This window comes from Pinus tabuliformis, chromosome 9, assembly GCF_031772625.1.
Source record: "Pinus tabuliformis cultivar Carrire ecotype Pingquan chromosome 9, CPIR1, whole genome shotgun sequence".
In the NCBI taxonomy this organism is placed as follows: domain Eukaryota; kingdom Viridiplantae; phylum Streptophyta; class Pinopsida; order Pinales; family Pinaceae; genus Pinus; species Pinus tabuliformis.
The window spans coordinates 624,414,162-624,431,662 of record NC_142307.1 but is presented as its reverse complement, the minus strand read 5'-3'; the positions used below and the strand labels follow the sequence as shown (position 1 = coordinate 624,431,662).

At 40.7% G+C, this 17,501-nt stretch overlaps 1 protein-coding gene across 1 annotated transcript; it reads right to left on the bottom strand.

The window, feature by feature from the left end:
* Positions 1–13,087: 13,087 nt before the first annotated feature.
* Positions 13,088–14,834, bottom strand: LOC149150156 (disease resistance protein SUMM2-like). Its single transcript, XM_089442715.1, has 2 exons — positions 14,231–14,834; positions 13,088–14,124 (listed from the first exon to the last, which is right to left on the bottom strand). Exons 1-2 carry the CDS (start codon positions 14,832–14,834, stop codon positions 13,088–13,090), a joined length of 1,641 nt encoding a protein of 546 aa, XP_089298841.1.
* Positions 14,835–17,501: the final 2,667 nt, after the last annotated feature.

Sequence of the window (17,501 nt, the reverse complement as noted above, 5' to 3'; positions counted from 1 at the left end):
AACATGACAAAACATGCCCTCGGTGTGACTGTCTTAGAGCTAAAAGCGACAAGCGCAACACTTGAGATAGACCTTGGGATGATCGTGATGACACTTGCGCGAAAGTGCTTACAACTTTGTGTGTGAGTACGAAGGATGTTTACAGAGCGAAAACAACACAAACACACAAAGACAAGCCTTCAAACTCACCAGAACAAGATCGCAAGAACAATAAAGCAATAAATATGCCAAAAGACTACCAGTGGTCAAACAAGAAAAAGGGTGAAAAGACTACACAAGAGCTCATGGGATGAGCTCAAGTGTTTGCAACCATCAAAGGAGAAACCAAGGAAGGCTCCGAAATTTGGACGCAAGCCAAAATTTTGGAGGGTGTTGTAGCCGTTACAACAACTTATTAATATGGAGATGAATAATGTGGAGATGAATAATATGAAGTAGCAATGAGCCTCTAATGTACTAATAAGTTACCATACCATGTTTTGTCAGTCACATAGAGGGAATTAGTGCTACATATGGATACATGACATAATCAAACTAAGACACAACAATTCCAATGAACATGCTTCAGAGTATCACCACTTTATGCATCACTAAATTGATAAATTGGGAAAATAAAAAACTTTGTGAAAATGATGAATTGTGTGATTGAATTCATGTCATGTATGTGGCTGGAGAATGAGGCAAGTACCCTCTTTATCTAGCTGAGATATTTTGGCCAAAGAAAATGTCCCCACATCATATATGCATTTAATAAAGAGGGTCTAACTGTGACTGAGAAAGATCGATCTTCATCTAACTGTCCCGAACTTAAAGTTGGAAGCATTTCTTTTCATAGATGGTGAGAGTCGCATAGCCATTAGTCAAGCTAGAATTCAATATTGTTGTCAAATAAAAGAATAATTTAGAAACTAATATTCCTCATATAGGTACGGTGTGGCTATCTCAACTTTCTAAACCTTGTCGATGAAAATCACTTGGTGTAATTTCTTGGAGATGTTGAAATCGATTATTTTTTTTTTCAAATTTACCTTAAGCCCATAATATTACAAAAATATAGGTGGAACAGGTTTGCTGGAGGCATCTATTAGGTGCAATCCCATTACGATTGTCTGCCCCAATGCATCAAAATACATATCTTGGGATTCTTTCCATCCCACAGAACATGCTTACAATATCGTCGCCAGAGTAAAGACACGATCACAGGGACGGAAAGATGGATCCCTCAAGGAGCGATGGTGGAACCCTAGCTAGGGTTTTCTGCAGTTTTTCGAGCCATGGCGGTTAGCAGGCAGGGATCCCGGATTCTGTGTAACGGCAGTCATAGACGCGGCACCACTCACGTTTTTCTCGGGTCTTGGTTTCCTACTCGCGGTCCCCCCTGTGCATTCTCTGGCGCTCTGACCTATCCTACTTTCCAGCGAACGGTCCCCGTTTCGAACCCCGTCTCCGCGGCGCTACCGACAGTTTGGGATGGAGGACGAGGAGCTTGTCGATTATGAAGCGGACCCCATGCCGCATCAAGCCATCTGGGCACACTCAAGGTCGCCTCATATGCTGCCGCGAAGCGTTGCACTTGGTCTATCGACGGGTGCACAGACTCAGCTTCCACATCTGTCCGCTTCTGGAAAAGAAAAGGCGCCGGCTCTTCCCCTTGTGGATTCCTCGCCCCTCGACTACCCTCCCCTCTCCCCTGCGACGGCTCACCTCTTGGGCACCTGCTTCCTCAACTCCCCTATCCCTGATGTCCCTCCGCAATATCTCGCTCGACCTGTTACTGCTCCGCCCCCTCCGCTTTCGCTCCCTCCGCCCCCTCCCCCATCGAGCTCCCACTCTCCTTCCGTATCTTTTATGCCGCTGGCGCAGCATCATTCCACCTTTCCCCCCGCATTGCACATCCCTGGTACCAGCCACACCTCTCCACGCACTCCGATTCTCTCCGGGGCTTTCAACACCCCGTCTCTGCCGGTACGATCCGCAGCATCCGCCCAGCACAGCACCTCGGATCCGTGCCGAAATTCTCTAAGGGGATTTCCTTTTGGCAGACGCTCAGAGAAAATTCCACAGGGTCGCTGTCACCGTTCTATCGACCCGGATTATATCATCAACATCGGGCCGGAAGCTCCTCTTCCGGACGTTATGGACGCCGCCAACAAAGTCCTAGTTGGTAGAGTTCGTGGCCGAACATACTCTGCAGCGCGACTTAAACTTTGGGTGGAAGAAATTTGGGGACCCTACTTCAAAGAACTCCCAGAGGTAATGGTGCTCACTAGAGGCTGGTTCGCCCTCCATTTTCAAAAGCCGGCATACACTCAGTGGGTTCTATCCCAATTTTGGCACATTGAGCTCGCCCCGGTCTTACTCAAGCGATGGGATCCCCTATTCGATCCTGAACGTGAAAAATTGGGGGAAGGACCCATTTGGGTGCGTTTGCCGGGACTACCATGGCAATTCTGGAACCTGTACACCTTCAAACTTATTGGGGACACTCTGGGTACCTACCTAGAGCACGACAGGTCATATGAGAAGACTGGAAATAGGACTATGGCTAGAATTCTAGTCCATATGGATATCAGGCCCGGCTTGGTGGAAAAAATTACACTGCATCACAATCACGTCTCACGCAAGCAGCCTCTAGATTACGAAGGTGTTCCTTACCGCTGTCGTAGGTGCCACAAAGTTGGCCACCTCTACAAGGATTGCCCTTTGATCTCGAAGGTTAATACTGAGGAAGCTAAAGGAATTCGCCAGCCGGCCACTGATATACAACATGAGGGAAACAACATCCCTATGGAGCAAGCGCAGAACCATCAGGCGAACCCCTCCTTGAAGAAAGGGGACAGCGTATCAAAAGCGGCACGCAAGAAGGACCTGGCTGCTTCAGGACCGCCGAGGACACGCTCAAAGACTGCTGTCAATGCTTCTCAACCTGCGGCGACTGCACTCTCTCGACCGGGTAATGACTCCATTCCTACTTTCACACAGTCTTTTTCTATGAACATGCTTTCTCTCGTTCATTCTTCTGTTCATGATCCTCTTTCGGCAATTGCGTCTATTCCTTCCATACTGTGTACCATTGCCCCTCCGCCACCCACCTTCTCCACCACCCCTCCTTCTCATAATCCTATATTGGGTGGCATGGACACCCCATCCTCTCCGGGTGCATCCGGCTCACACCACTATCATCTTAGACCTCGCGCCCGCCCCTGCACCTTGGGTCTGGAATCTTCCCCTGGACGCCACTTTAAACTAAAGCGTGGTCGACCCTCTCATTTATCTTCGGCAAAGCTACACGCTGTTGCTGATGTCGCCAAGGGGCGCCAGGTTACTATTGAACGGGCACTTAGAGCTATCGAGCCCTTGACCTGTGGTGATCCATGATCTGGCTCTCCTTCACCTGCAGGGGATTAGCCAACCCCAAAAAGCGCGTGGCTCTGAAGAGACTTCTTCTAGTCTCTCGATGTGACATCATTTTCCTCCAAGAAACTCTTTGCTCGGCTGAGACGGCGGTGCGTTACTTGCAATCCTTGCTCCCTGGTTGGACCCTGCATGGACTCGATGCGTGTGGGAGATCTGGTGGACTTCTCATAGGTATCAACTCTCGGAACGTTAGACCCCTTTCGGCCTGGGGGGGCAGAGGTTTTCTTGGCATGGACATTATCCTAGGTGAACTGGGTTTACCAATCAGGATCATCAATATTTATGGGCCAAATCAGAATCGTCTTCCTTTCTGGCAAGATTTTCTCAATGGAGGCCACATTACACAGCATACTATATTGGGAGGGGACTTCAATTTTTCTCTGGGTGCTGGTGAGTCCTGGGGACATAATGCCCAGTGTGATCCCATTGTGGATCAAATGCAATTGCTCCTCGACTCACACCATATTGTGGACATCCCCATGAACAAGAAGCTACCTACTTGGCACAATCAGCGTACTGGTGTGGCTGCTCTGGGGCGGCGGCTGGACAGATTTATGATGCATCAGGAACTCATACAGATTTGCCCTCTATACAGACAATGGGTGGGATCTGGGGGGCTATCCGACCACCATCCGATATTCCTACAGATCAGTCAGCATAACTCGAAGCCTCGGTCTCCATTTAAATTCTTTGCCGGGCACCTAAAAGAACCGGATTATATCAAGATGGTCTCGGACTTCTGGTCAACTCAGCCCCCTTTACGAGAACGGAGAAAAGCCTCTGATTTTTGTGAGAGACTCAGAAAACTCACAGGCTTAACTGAGCACTGGGCGAAATCAAAGAGGCACAGGGATGATCAGACTCTGCTAGATACCGAAGCACAGATTGCCTCATTGACTGATGAGAAGGGGGAGGGATATCTCTCGGATGCCACAAAAACCTCCCTACAACAATTGCTTGAGGTCAAAGCAAAAATTCTACAAGAAAAGGAGGAGCAGTGGAGACTTAAAAGCAGAGCCATCTGGCTCAAAGAAGGGGACTGTAATACTAAATTCTTTCATAACATGGCTAATGGCAGAAAGGCTACAAATACCATCTGGAGACTTCCATTGGAAACAGGAGGTTGGGCCAACACACACCAACAACTGGCAGGTATAGGGGTCTCACATTTCAAGAGGCTCTTTACGGCTCCAAATGATATAATCCTTCCAGACATCATTAGAGTTGCAGAAAAATTCCCTCGGTTCGTTGAACAGGATGACATTGGAGACCTTACAAATCCTGTCTCTGCACAAGAACTGGAAGGTACCCTTAAATGGTTCAAGCGAGACAAGAGCCCGGGACTGGATGGCTGGCCTGTTGAATTCTACCTGGCATTCTATGATCTGCTGGGAGAGGATCTTTTAGCAGTTGTTGAGGAAAGCCGGATCTCGGGACACATACACCCTCCTATGAACCAGACCTTCATAGCCTTGATCCCCAAATCCGATGATCCAACATCCTTCAATGATTTTCGGCCTATATCCCTCTGTAATTGCCTCTATAAAATTATTGCCAAGATTATTGCAAATCGTATCAAGCCGATCCTCTCCTCCCATATATCTGCTGAACAATTCGCTTTTCTTCAAAACCGCCATATTCATGAGGCTATTGGTGCTGCCCAGGAAACATTACACTCTATCAAGTTGAAGAACCTTAAAGGAGTTTCCTTAAAAATTGACCTTTCAAAGGCATTTGATAAGGTCAGCTGGCTATATCTGAAAATGATACTCACCCATCTTGGCTTTCCTCATATGTTTATCAATTGGATCATGGGATGTGTATCCTCTGTCTCTTTCGCTATTCTAATAAATGGCGCTGCCTCTGATCGATTCTTCATCAACAGAGGTATCCGACAAGGATGTCCCCTATCTCCACTACTCTTTCTAATAGTTATGGAGGGACTGAGTAGGCTCATTGTGGATGCAAAGCGGAATGGGGAGCTGTGCGGTATCAAGATTACTGATCAATACACCATAACACACTTATTATTTGTAGACGACATTCTTATCTTCCTCAATGGCAGCATCAGAGATAGTATTGCCCTATATAATATTCTCCTTCTTTTCTGTAAAGCCACGGGCATGGAGATAAATAGGGACAAGTCCACCAGATCAGTGACGAGATGTACACAACAGGAATCCTTATTGGCTGAACAATTCTTCCCATATCTGGAAAATAACCTTTTAGAAGGCATTAAATATCTTGGCTTCAGACTAAGACCGGATGGATACAAAATGGAACACTGGGCTTGGCTAGTCAACAAAATTGAAAAAAGGATCACAGGCTGGCACCATCGTTTTCTATCCAAAGCAGGCAGACTACAGTTGATCAAGTCAGTTCTGGAGGCCACTCCGGTGTATTGGATGTCCCTCACTTGGATTCCAAAGGGCATCTTACAAAAAATTCAACAACTCTGCTACAGATTCCTATGGAATGGAAATAAAAAAGGTAGGGTTTTTGCTTGGACAAGTTGGTCTATTGTATCCATGCCAAAGAAATGGGGTGGATGGGGACTTAAATCCCTCACTGATTTTGCTCTTGCCTTAACAGCAAAACAGGGATGGTCTCTTCTTAAGATGGATAGTTTATGGGCTGAAGTCATTCACTATAAATACATCTGGCCATCCAACATCATTGATTGGTTCCGCAGACCCTCATGGAACCAGCAGAGTGTTTCAGCTATTTGGAGAGCTACCCTCAAAGCTCTGCCTCTCATTAAGGATAATCTGTTATGGAAAATTGGGAATGGTTCTCAAGTTCGAATTGGGCGTGATCCATGGACTGGGTCTGGGAACGCACACCTTTTGCCGGACGACCTTATCCGTCACCTCAATGATCGGGGCATCAAATATCTGGCTCAAGTTGGGGATCCACACAGATCCACCATTTTCTCTCAGGCATGGGTCACGGACCCACTGTGGCAGCTGACCGATGATTGGTCTGATAATTGGCAAAGATATACTCAGGCACTCACAGAATCTCATATCAAGTTACATGAGATGGATGATGAGCTTATATGGGCACCGGCCAAATCTGGCTCTTACGCTCCTAAGCTTGGATACATTAAGCTCATTGAAGACAGACAGCCTGAAACCCTCAATAGCTGGTGGTCGGATATCTGGAAGCTACATGCTCAGCCTAGGACCAGACTATTATTGTGGAATATTTTGGCAAATAAAATACCTACTGGGGAGAACCTGAAAAAAAGAGCATTCGCGGGTCCGAACTGGTGTGTTCTGTGCAGAAAGGCGGAGGAATCTACAATACATCTCTTTATGACTTGCGAGACCACTGGTATGATCTGGCAGCAGGTTACTCAGTCCCTCAATATCCCCACTGTCTGGCAGGCAAATGACTTACTAGCTGCCTGGAAACACTGGTGGTCTGTTGTGCCCTCGGAAAAGGCTAGGAACCTACCTCTTGTTGTGTCTTGGTATATTTGGATAAATCGCAACAATATTATATTCGAGCAGGGCAGGGTAAACTGGCAGCTCCTCTCGCCCACCATTTGCGCTGCCTACTCTGAAATCCCTTTTGAGTCAAAACCAAATCCTCCCCGGCATATTGTGCCCGAAATCATCAACAGAGAGATACCTTGGGCTTATTTCGATGGGGCCGCATCGGAACGAGGTTGTGGCGGGGGTATTCTTTTTCATGTTACAGACTCACATTTTTTCCACCTGAGATTGGGACTCGGGAGGGGCACCAATAATCATGCAGAGCTTATCACTCTGAGACATCTACTATACTTTGCACTATCTAAACATTATCGACAAATTCAAATTTTTGGAGACTCAAAGATAGAGATTGATTGGGCCAATAATATTTCTGTCTGTCATACTTATTCTTTGAAACATATCTTGGAAGAAATTGTTTTTCTCAAAACATTTTTTGACCGGATCACTGTTTCTCATATCTACAGGGAAAGAAATTCAACTGCTGACCGGCTCTCGAAAGAAGCGGCGGATCGGCCTTTAGGTGATTGGATGATTGAAGAATACAGTCCAGATGGGATGCACAGGTTTTATCATCGTCCGTATATTGATGGTCTCCAACTTGGGGGAGGCTTCCCCATCTAAAATTTTTTTTGGATATACAGAACATTTTGTACACATCGGCTTTACATGACAGTCACTGTTATTTTTGTTTCAGTACATGACCGGAGGTCATACCTCACTCTTTGCTTCTCTACTGAACTCTAAGTTATATATCTGTTTATATTGTATGGATACAGTCCTTTCGTATCCAAGAGACACCTACTGAATGTATTTTTTGTAACATTTCAGAACTGTGGTCAATACCACACATATGCATATGCCTTGGCATCTACAACATGTAATCTCTATTACTTCTTCATAATAGAAATTACGAACTCTATTTTCCCCGGAAAAAATTACAAAAATATATAGCTTCCTTTGAATAACCCTAACTAAGATATCAATATAATGTAATCCACAAATAAAAGAATGACAATATAAATACCAAAGATAAAGTATTCATTAGTGGCACCCAAGGTACCTAACATGATCTTTTCTATCTTGCCAGTATAAAGTCCAAAATGTGTAGAAGTGAGTGAGAAACCTTGCTTAACTACTATGATACTCTAAATTCCCTTACACACCCCCAACGCTCATACTTACCTTACCTATGATGAGCTCACAAAGCATCATTACATGTAATTCCATGAAGATTAAAAAACCCAACGTCTTAATCTTGTCAATTATAAAATATCAAAGAACTATTTTACATGCCCTAGTAAAGCCCACAAGACAACATTATATTTTTTCCTTGTTCTCTTATCCTCTTCTATGATAGAAAGTCAAAATGAAGATATGATTTTTTTCTTGTTTCCTTATCCTCTTCTATAATAGAAAGCCAAAATAAAGATATGATCACTCGTCCAGAATTTCTTAAATGTTATTTTGCCCTCGATCTATTACTCTTCACCCATTTGCAAAGATATATATTGAAAGTTTTGGCAATAATCTTATTCAAGATATGCACTAAATAAACTAAAATCATAAACCAACTTAATAAAAAAATCCATTAAATAAACTAAAATCATAAAAAAATGACACATTAAAAAAAAAACTAACATTAATTAATTAAAAAAAAAAAAATCTATAAAACATGAGAGCTACGCAGTAATTAAGAAGCTATTGTCTCTTTCTCTTCTTATGCATGTTTGTGTATTTTTAAAATTTATTTTAATTTCATGTTTGTGTATTTTAAAATTTATTTTAATTTTAAAGAGCTGTGTATTTTATTATGTTAGGAATGTTTTATTATTTGTATAAATATATATTTTACAAATACTTTCAAATTTTATTTTATATCAAACATCGTAGGATAATGTCCGGCCATGATAGGGTCAGAGGTATGAATGCAGTGGGGAAATGGCGAAATGGCGTCGGTGAGGTAAATGGAAAGAAATAAAGAAATAAATTATTTTAACGTCCACGAGGCTAAAGATAGCTTATAGGACATATTGCTTCTTCATCTGCTTGATGTATTCGGCCCTTTTTCTATGAAGCTTCAAAATAAATGCTCCCAGCTTCTCGACAAACCCCTCATCAAATAGAGTATCCCAAGAGCTAGATGCCAACATATCTACATAACTTTCCCTGTCGTCTTTGAAAGCCTCACATTCTAAAATGAAATGTTTTTTTGTTTTCACTTTTCCAGAAGAATAAAAAATGCATACTCTTTCCTCCCACACTTCCTTTGGCCTTTTCCAACGCCCTGTTTCACAACGGAGTTGATGAGAATTAGTCTTTAACTGAGCAATGAGAATTTTGGCTCTCCAAGAGATATTGGCCTTTATGTATGCTTTTGGTTGATGAATATGAGAGAGATTAAACACTTCAATATAGTAATTTTTCTTTCTTCCTAGCTCCTTATCCCAAGTACGCTTGTGGAAATTTTCCATAACAAAAGCTTTTATCTCTTTGTTGTTTATGGGACACACGTTCAAGCAAATACCCCATGTACTAAACCATTTGTTATTTTGTTGCATCCAATTTTTGTTCTTGCACAATTTATCATTAAAGACAACCTTAGACCATCTACGTTCTTCCATTTGCTCAATTTTTTTAAATACCTTCTGATTCGCACCATAGCAATTGCTTCAATAGGAGCAATCCCTGTTTCACTTAACAAAATATCATAAGGAACTTTAATCTTAATTTTGTTTGTAATCAAACGCTTCTGAATTTTCTCAATTTGTCTCCATTGCATGTCGGATGTACTGCGGGCCCATAGTTCACAACCATAGAGAATCACCGAAATCACTAGAAGCCCAAAAAGAGTTTGAGTGGTTTTCCAGTCTTATAACTCTGTCTCTCTACACCTATTTTGAAAAGCATAAAATGATTTCCAACCCCCCAAAGTTCTTTTCTTTCTACAACCATTCCAGCTTAGATTTTTGTTGAAGTCAATTCCGAGGTATTTGTAATCTACAACTTCTTCCAAAATATTGCTTTCAAAGTAGAACTTATGTTGGTTATGTTTTATTTTCTTAGAGAAGACCACTACTTTCGTTTTGCTGATATTGACTTGTATCCCCACACTTCTACAAAAATGCTCTAGGGATAGTAAGTGCTCTTGCAAACCAAGAGCCGATTTAGCAATCAGAATAAGGTCATCTGCATACCAAAGGAGCCTTATAACAAACTTTCCCAAATAGATACCATCACCCCCTTGCGAATTTAACTCCTCAAGCTTGTCGATATATAAACCAAAAAGGGTAGGAGACAGTGGGCAACCTTGTTTGACCCCGATATCGCTTCTAAAACTTTCAGAAATGCCTCCTGAAGTTCTAATTTTGACTTTCACCTTTTCATACAACCTATGCACCGTTGCTCTCAAATGTTTAGGAACCCCAAGTTCCTCTATTCTGTGCCAAAGCTTATCCCTAGGAACCGAGTCAAACGCTTTTCTGAAATCAACAAAGCAACAAAAGAATTCTTCCTTTTTCTCCCAAACGCTTTCAATGATGTGCCTTAAAGTTATACAATGATCAACTGTGGAATGTTTAGGTCTAAAATCTGCTTGCCCTTTAGAACGCTTATCTCTTTCTTCTGCCCACTTGCTAGTTTTGTTTTCTAGCATGCTTCCAAATAGCTTTGCAAACAAATGGTTTATCATGATGGTCCTATAATTGGATGGATTATTGACGTCACCGCTCTTGAAAATAGGTATTGCCAGACTGGTTGTCCAATCTGTGGGGAGCTCTTATCGTATGATGTTGTTGAAGATTTTTGTAATGTAAGGTGCAAGAACCTTTGAGCTACACTTTAGATATTCTGCTTGGAGTTGAACTAAGTCATTTGCTTTTCCAACACCCAACTTCTTGATACCCATCTCTACCTCTTGTACCGTGAAGAGTTCAGTATCAGTGTTGACCAAGGGGGAGGGTTAACCTTGGGAACTTGCTCATAGAGTTGACTGGCATAGTCAAACCATTTAGAAGCTGTAATGTTATTTCCAATTTGTATCTTTTTCAGTTGGAGCTCCTTCCAAAATAATTTGGGATTATTTTTCCCAAGGAAGATTAGTTTTTCTTGCTTAATAACTGCTTGTAAGCTTTGAGCTTTATGTTATCTTTGTTTGACTCTTTCCACATTTTCCTTACCTTTTTTCATTCCTCGTCAAACCAAGCATTAACTGGAAAGAATTTTGTTTTAGACTTCTTAATTTTTGCTCTTTTACACTTTGCAAGTGTGCATTGAATTAAATGTGTTAATTCATGACTATGAAGTTTGTGAATTGTAATTTTCTCCTTCTTGAAGAGCCTTTCTAGCGTCATTTTGAAGGTATTACAATTTTCTAGGGTGAAAAGAATTCTGTCGTGTGGGAAATTTTGTTGGACATGCTAAATTTTTTACTCTAATTGTTTATTTCCATCCAAGAGAAACATAAATAAATTGGCTTGTGATCTGATTTCAAGTCCCACAGCTGATCTCCAATCAAAACTTCCTCCATTTTCTCACACAAACCATGCGAGCAAATTACATAATCTACCACACTTGCTCCATTGTAAATATTGCAAGTGAAATTACCGAACTTTGCCCATCTAGTCAAGCCATTACAAATGACTAAATCAAAGGCCTCACATAGAGTAAGTAATTGTTCACCAAAGAGATTGCTGCCCTTGTCCTCTGAAATTCTTTCTCACTAATGATTACTTTCTTCTGTAAGCCAAATAGGGTCATAATCATCTTTACAACAAAGAATGCTAGCTTGCTCACTTGCAGTCCTAGCATTGAAATCACCCACTATAAGGACTTCACGTAGCTGCGAATATGATGCAATATCCGCTTTTAAGGCTGCAAATGGATCTTTGCGGTCAAGCCCTCTACCTTTGTATATTTTTTAAACCTGCGACGCAAAATAGCATGCTACAATTCTGATGTGGTTTCCATTTTTTGATATTTTAAACCAAATGAATTGCTTATTTGAGTCTTCTTTTTCTAATTGAATGAGATGACCTTTCTCCCTTACTAAAACCAGGATACCCCCATGCCCTTTGCCATTCCCTGCTGCCTTGTTCCACACTGTGATCTTCTAGTATCCTTCAAACAGAGGTGTCTTGCACCCTTCATGCTCATGTGTTTCTATGAGGTAAATTATGTATCTATCTTCCGCAATAGACCCTAACCCAGGTCCTCGTCTCCATGGGTAACCTTTGCAATTCCAACAAACTAATCTTAAGGAAACCTGGGCATGACTTGATTGCTATTTATTTTGACATGCAAGACTCACATTTGAGTCTTTGTCCATGCTTTCCCATACTGACCTTACTTTCTGATTTTTTGTTGAAGAATTTGTTGCCTCTTCTTTATTACTATCTTATTGCTTTGTTTTGGAAGAAGGTCCAAATCGCGCTATCAGAGCTTTGCCTTTATAAATCCATGCTCTCTTGCCTTCATCTCTCGCTGCCCTAACCTTTAAAATTTCCTCTCTTCTCTCTTCCTGTTGTTTTACAGTTAAATCTTCTTTTAGGAAAAAACGAAAACCCCTCAAAAGATGTTTCTTGTTTAGAATGATATATTTATCACGCAAACTAGGCATAACCGATGATGAAACGATTTATTTACTTTTATATTTAAATTACGTGGTAAAAAATTTATTAGATATATCTATTTATTCTTTATTTTCAAAATTATCAACGAAAAAGCATTAAAAATTTAAAATCACATATATCATATTATATATATTTTACACGATAAAAACACATTTTATGGAAAAGATATTTGAAAACATTTGTTAAAATAATTTAAGCGTCTCATGAGTGTATTGACATTACAATATTGCACTTTAGAAGCTTTCTACTCAATGACAATCTTGCAGTTTGGAAGCTTTCTAGGAAGGTTGTCAGTGACTAACATTGGATCACAAAGCCACAGCTCGAGATGCTTCAGATTTTTAAGTTCTCCCATTTGAGAAGGCACCGATTTTAACTTTTGACAGTGCCAAAGATGCAAAAACTGAAGATGTGAAAGATTCCCTATATCTTCGCATATCTCGTCAATCTCCTCCGGATACAACCGGAGCCACTCAAGTTGTGTCAACTGCCACAGTGATGTTGGCAATGATTTCATTGGTGTGCCAACAAGGTCCAATACCCTCAAAGAGGGACGTTGAGGAAAAATGCTTCCGGAATTTCTTTCAATGCGTACTTTCTGTCTAAGAATACAGAAACCAATTTCGGGTATTTTAACTCCTTTGCCGACAAAGACGTCAAATTATTTTCGGAAACTGATATTCTTTTGCAATTATGAGGGTCCTTGACGTCGGGGAAATGTTGAAGACTTTGACCTGCCCTCACTACACAATTCTCCTCATTCTCTCCAATATAGATTGCCATGTCGCGGACAACGTCATGGACACTCATAACACCGTTTCCCACATGGAATAAGCAACGATTTTCAAGTAACTTTACATAGCTCTCCGCCGTCTTCAATACATAGTCATACTCCGCATCTTCATTGGTCTTCACCACACCTTCTGCGATCCACAGCTGCAACATTCTCTCCACCGGAATGCGATCATCTTCCTGGAACATTGCACAGTAAAGAAAGCAGCTTTTCAAATGAGGATGGGGCAAACTATCGTAACTCCATCTCAATCGCTGATATAAATCTCGATCAATTCGAGGGTGAGTAAGTGGAAAATTCAAATCTACTTTCTGCATCTGCTTCAAAGCAAGCTCCCACTCCTCTACAGCTGTGTTGCCAATCATTGCTGCGGCAATTACCTTTATCGCCAACGGTAACCCTTTGCACTCCTCGGCCACTTGTCGCGCCGTATGCTCTAAATCCTCAGGAACAGAACCATCTTCGAAAGCTACTTTCCAAAACAACTCCCAAGCCTCCTCTCTTGGTAGGGGTTGTATTTGCATGGACTCTTTTGCCTTCATTTCTCGAATCAGATTTCTATTTCGAGTTGTGAATACAAGTTTGCTGCCTTTGTTTTCGCCAAATTCCACGCCCAATTCTTTCAGATCGACTGCGCTCCACATGTCGTCTAAAACCAAAAGGAATTTCCTGGGCTTCAGATACGCGGACAACTTCATCTTCCGCATATCAGCCGAACAGTTTGCTACATCTAAATGTATGGTAGAGGCAATATCATTTTGGATCTGCAGAATAGAAAACTGAGCAACTGTAACCCATATTACATCATCAAAATCGTTACTGATGAGCAACTGTAACCTTGAAGATGTTGTATACTCTTTTGAGCAGTGTTGTTTTTCCCACACTACCCATACCGTATATTCCGATTATGCGAACATGGGGAGCTTCTAAAACCCATCTCTGTATCTGTGTCTCGGCAGCTTTTATGTCCACCCCGACGAATCCGGTGTCGGGTTCATCCTGAAGTAGTGCGTCTGCCTGTTGTGGTGCCGTGGACGCAATCTGTTGAGCACTGCAAAACAAGGAGAAGTTGCTTCTAAGCTGATCGTGGAGACCAGGAATAGCTTTGTTCCACTCTTGGATTTGCTTAAAGACATTTGCCTTGCAAAGGAGGTAGTCAATACACTGCTGTAGCCAGGGGCGTTGTGAGCGATGGATCAAGTCTCTGGCCTCTCCAACTTTGCGTTGCATCCTTAGCAAGCAATTCTCTAAACAAGCCGGTGTCTCCCTCTGCTGATCTTGAAACTGAGAATTGATGTCAAGCAAGAGGCTCTTCATATGCCTCGACTGCTCTTCAAGAAGCTCACGGTTGTCTTCCAAGTGAATTACATCGTCTATATGTTGGATGAGTTGAACAAGAATAGCGCTGCTAATGGCGTTGCCTGCGGTTCCGGTTGCAACATCCACGAGTGCTTGCGCCATCAGTGAGGTTGCAACATCCACGAGTGCTTGCGCCATCAGTGAGATCCTCAATGAAATTAGAGCAGAATAGAAGAGAGTATGAATATAAAGAAACCAGAAGGTTAGAGTATTTATGTAACAGTAGGCAGCAAACAATAACGGGGAGAGATGACTATGCAGTATGCTCACTGAAACTGAAAGACAAGGGTAATTGAAGGAGAGGGGCTGTGAAATAGATATAGGCTCAGCTAAGTTTCAATTATCGTAGCGAAAAGTTTATTCCATCAGGAACAGCTTTTCGCCTAGCCACGCGTCCGTAGATCAATGGTCAGCTTCATTAGCTTTGATTTTCCATCATTCCGCGCCAGAGTTTATTCCAAATAGATTACTATACCACCAAGCTTTAGCGATTCCGCTCGCCAAGAGTAAAGTGACCACCATAATATCATATTGTACCAAACAGTTAACCGATTCTTCTCTGAAACCAGCTTTCCCGCTTTATTATGTCACATTATGATACCAAAAAAATTGTTTAGTCTCTAAGGGTCAAAAAAAAGTAAAAGACGAGCATTGTGTTATTATGTCACATTATGATACCAAAAAAATTGTTTAGTCTCTGAAGGTCAAAAAAGTAAAAGACGAGCATTGTGTTATTATGTCACATTATGATACAAAAAATTGTTTAGTCTCTAAAGGTAAAAAGGTAAAAGACGACCATTTCCACACTGTTGGCATTTTTACTTTCATTGGATACACTTTGCATGAGACCAAATTCTATATTCATCATCTAATCTCATCCATAGACTTTAATAAAGTTGAATCTACTATTAAAGTTCAAGATGATGATGTTGAAAACTTTGGAAGTATTATGTGATTTACCATATGAATGTATCAATAACCCTAATCCATGGTTTTGGTTAATTATCCATAGTTCTAGTTAATTATATTATCACCTGTATCAAATTACATTAGGAATGGACTTGATTTCCAGGGTTTTAGTTAATTACATCATCAGCAGTACCAAATCATATCGGAGATGGAACTGATTTCATCACATTCCTGAGTTTATTACATTATTGTAGCAACTATTTTAATGGATTATGTCAATGCTATATGTTTACATTTTTGTTATTTTATCAATGATGTTGTTATTATTATTATCCAATTTTAAAATCATGGCCTAGCTAGACACCACATTGGTGTATGAGCGCTCCTTGTTTGTGGGAGTCCAAGGGACCCATCTCTGCGCAGTGATTTAACTTCTAAGTCTTCGAAGGCATACATACTCTACCCGCGCTTTGGTTTTGAATCTGTGACCTCTTAGGAGGAAACACGTGCACTTAACCATTAGGCCCACTCAAGCTCTTAACCATTATTTTTTTATAATGTTATTGAATATCTTTCTTTTTATTATCTACTAAACAATAAAGAACACATGTGCTAAATATTGAGATGAAGTGATAAAAGCGGCTTGATTTTTTAACTTTCAAGAAAGGATAAGAATTTTTTTAAGGCATTTTACTTATTGGAATTGAAAGTGGATTGATAGGATAAAATTCCTTTCGCCTAGTGACTCAAGAAAAACTTAATTGATATAACTTGATTTTAATTGTAAAATTTAGGTATTAGTAATGAATTTACATGTCTATTAAGCATTTAAAGTAAAGATTATCTCATGGAAGTTTCCTTTCTTTTGCAAATTTAAGGAAAAAATACTACCAATAAATTAAGGAGAACACCAATTTTTTATCGTCAGGATCTTACTAGAAGTTGATAAAAGCACTAAGGAAGATACCAAATTGGCACTTGGTATTTATTGGAACAAAATTATGATAGGAGGGTATATGGGGTGTCAATTGTTCCCCACACTTTCAAAGCATAAGTTGGTTCAACCACTAATACGAGAGATTACCCCTTAGACCATAGTACATGGGGCAATGATGGCATTAAAAAAGAGTATGAAAGAATTATGGCCCATAGTTACCTATATTAATTAAAGACTATCAAATATTCAACTTAACCTGTGAGGAGTAATTAACTCTAGAGTCCAAGACTTATAATTTACACATAAATCATATCATGGTCCATGACCTTCATCATGTAATTGAGAATTTCTTCATATCTCAAGCCCTACTGTATAGATTTTGTACATAAGAATGAGTAAGAAGAATTGTATATAGAAATATTGATGTGGAGGTGGAAGAAAGAAGCACATATAAATGCTTGCATCACCACTTCTAGTAGATCCAGGGTCATCAATCGTGCCCTTAATGCACCATATTCCTTATAACCACTAAATAGTTGGAGAAAAAAATGAAAAAATGGAATAGTGTGAGGGGAAACTGAGCCAACTAACATTCATATTCTTGAATAATCTAGACACTTAATCTGAAAGGAGTGTTCAAGGGAGAATAAAATGATTCATAGTGATATTTTCCAATTATTTGATGGAAGAACACAACTAAGGGAAACATTAGTAAAAAAATGGATAAGAGCTCCAAAATAGAAGCAACAGGCAATGCAATGTGGTCGACATAGTGGTTCATTAAGTGATTAATGAACTCTCAACTAGATAAAGTAGTTGAATATAATTTGACACCTTTGATTTACAATTCATGCACAAAGATTCCATAAGGGTGTCATTTAAGAAGAATGAGAATGGAAAACAAAATATGGGTGTCCAAGTAGTTGAAGAATATATCTCAAACATGGAAAATGCATATC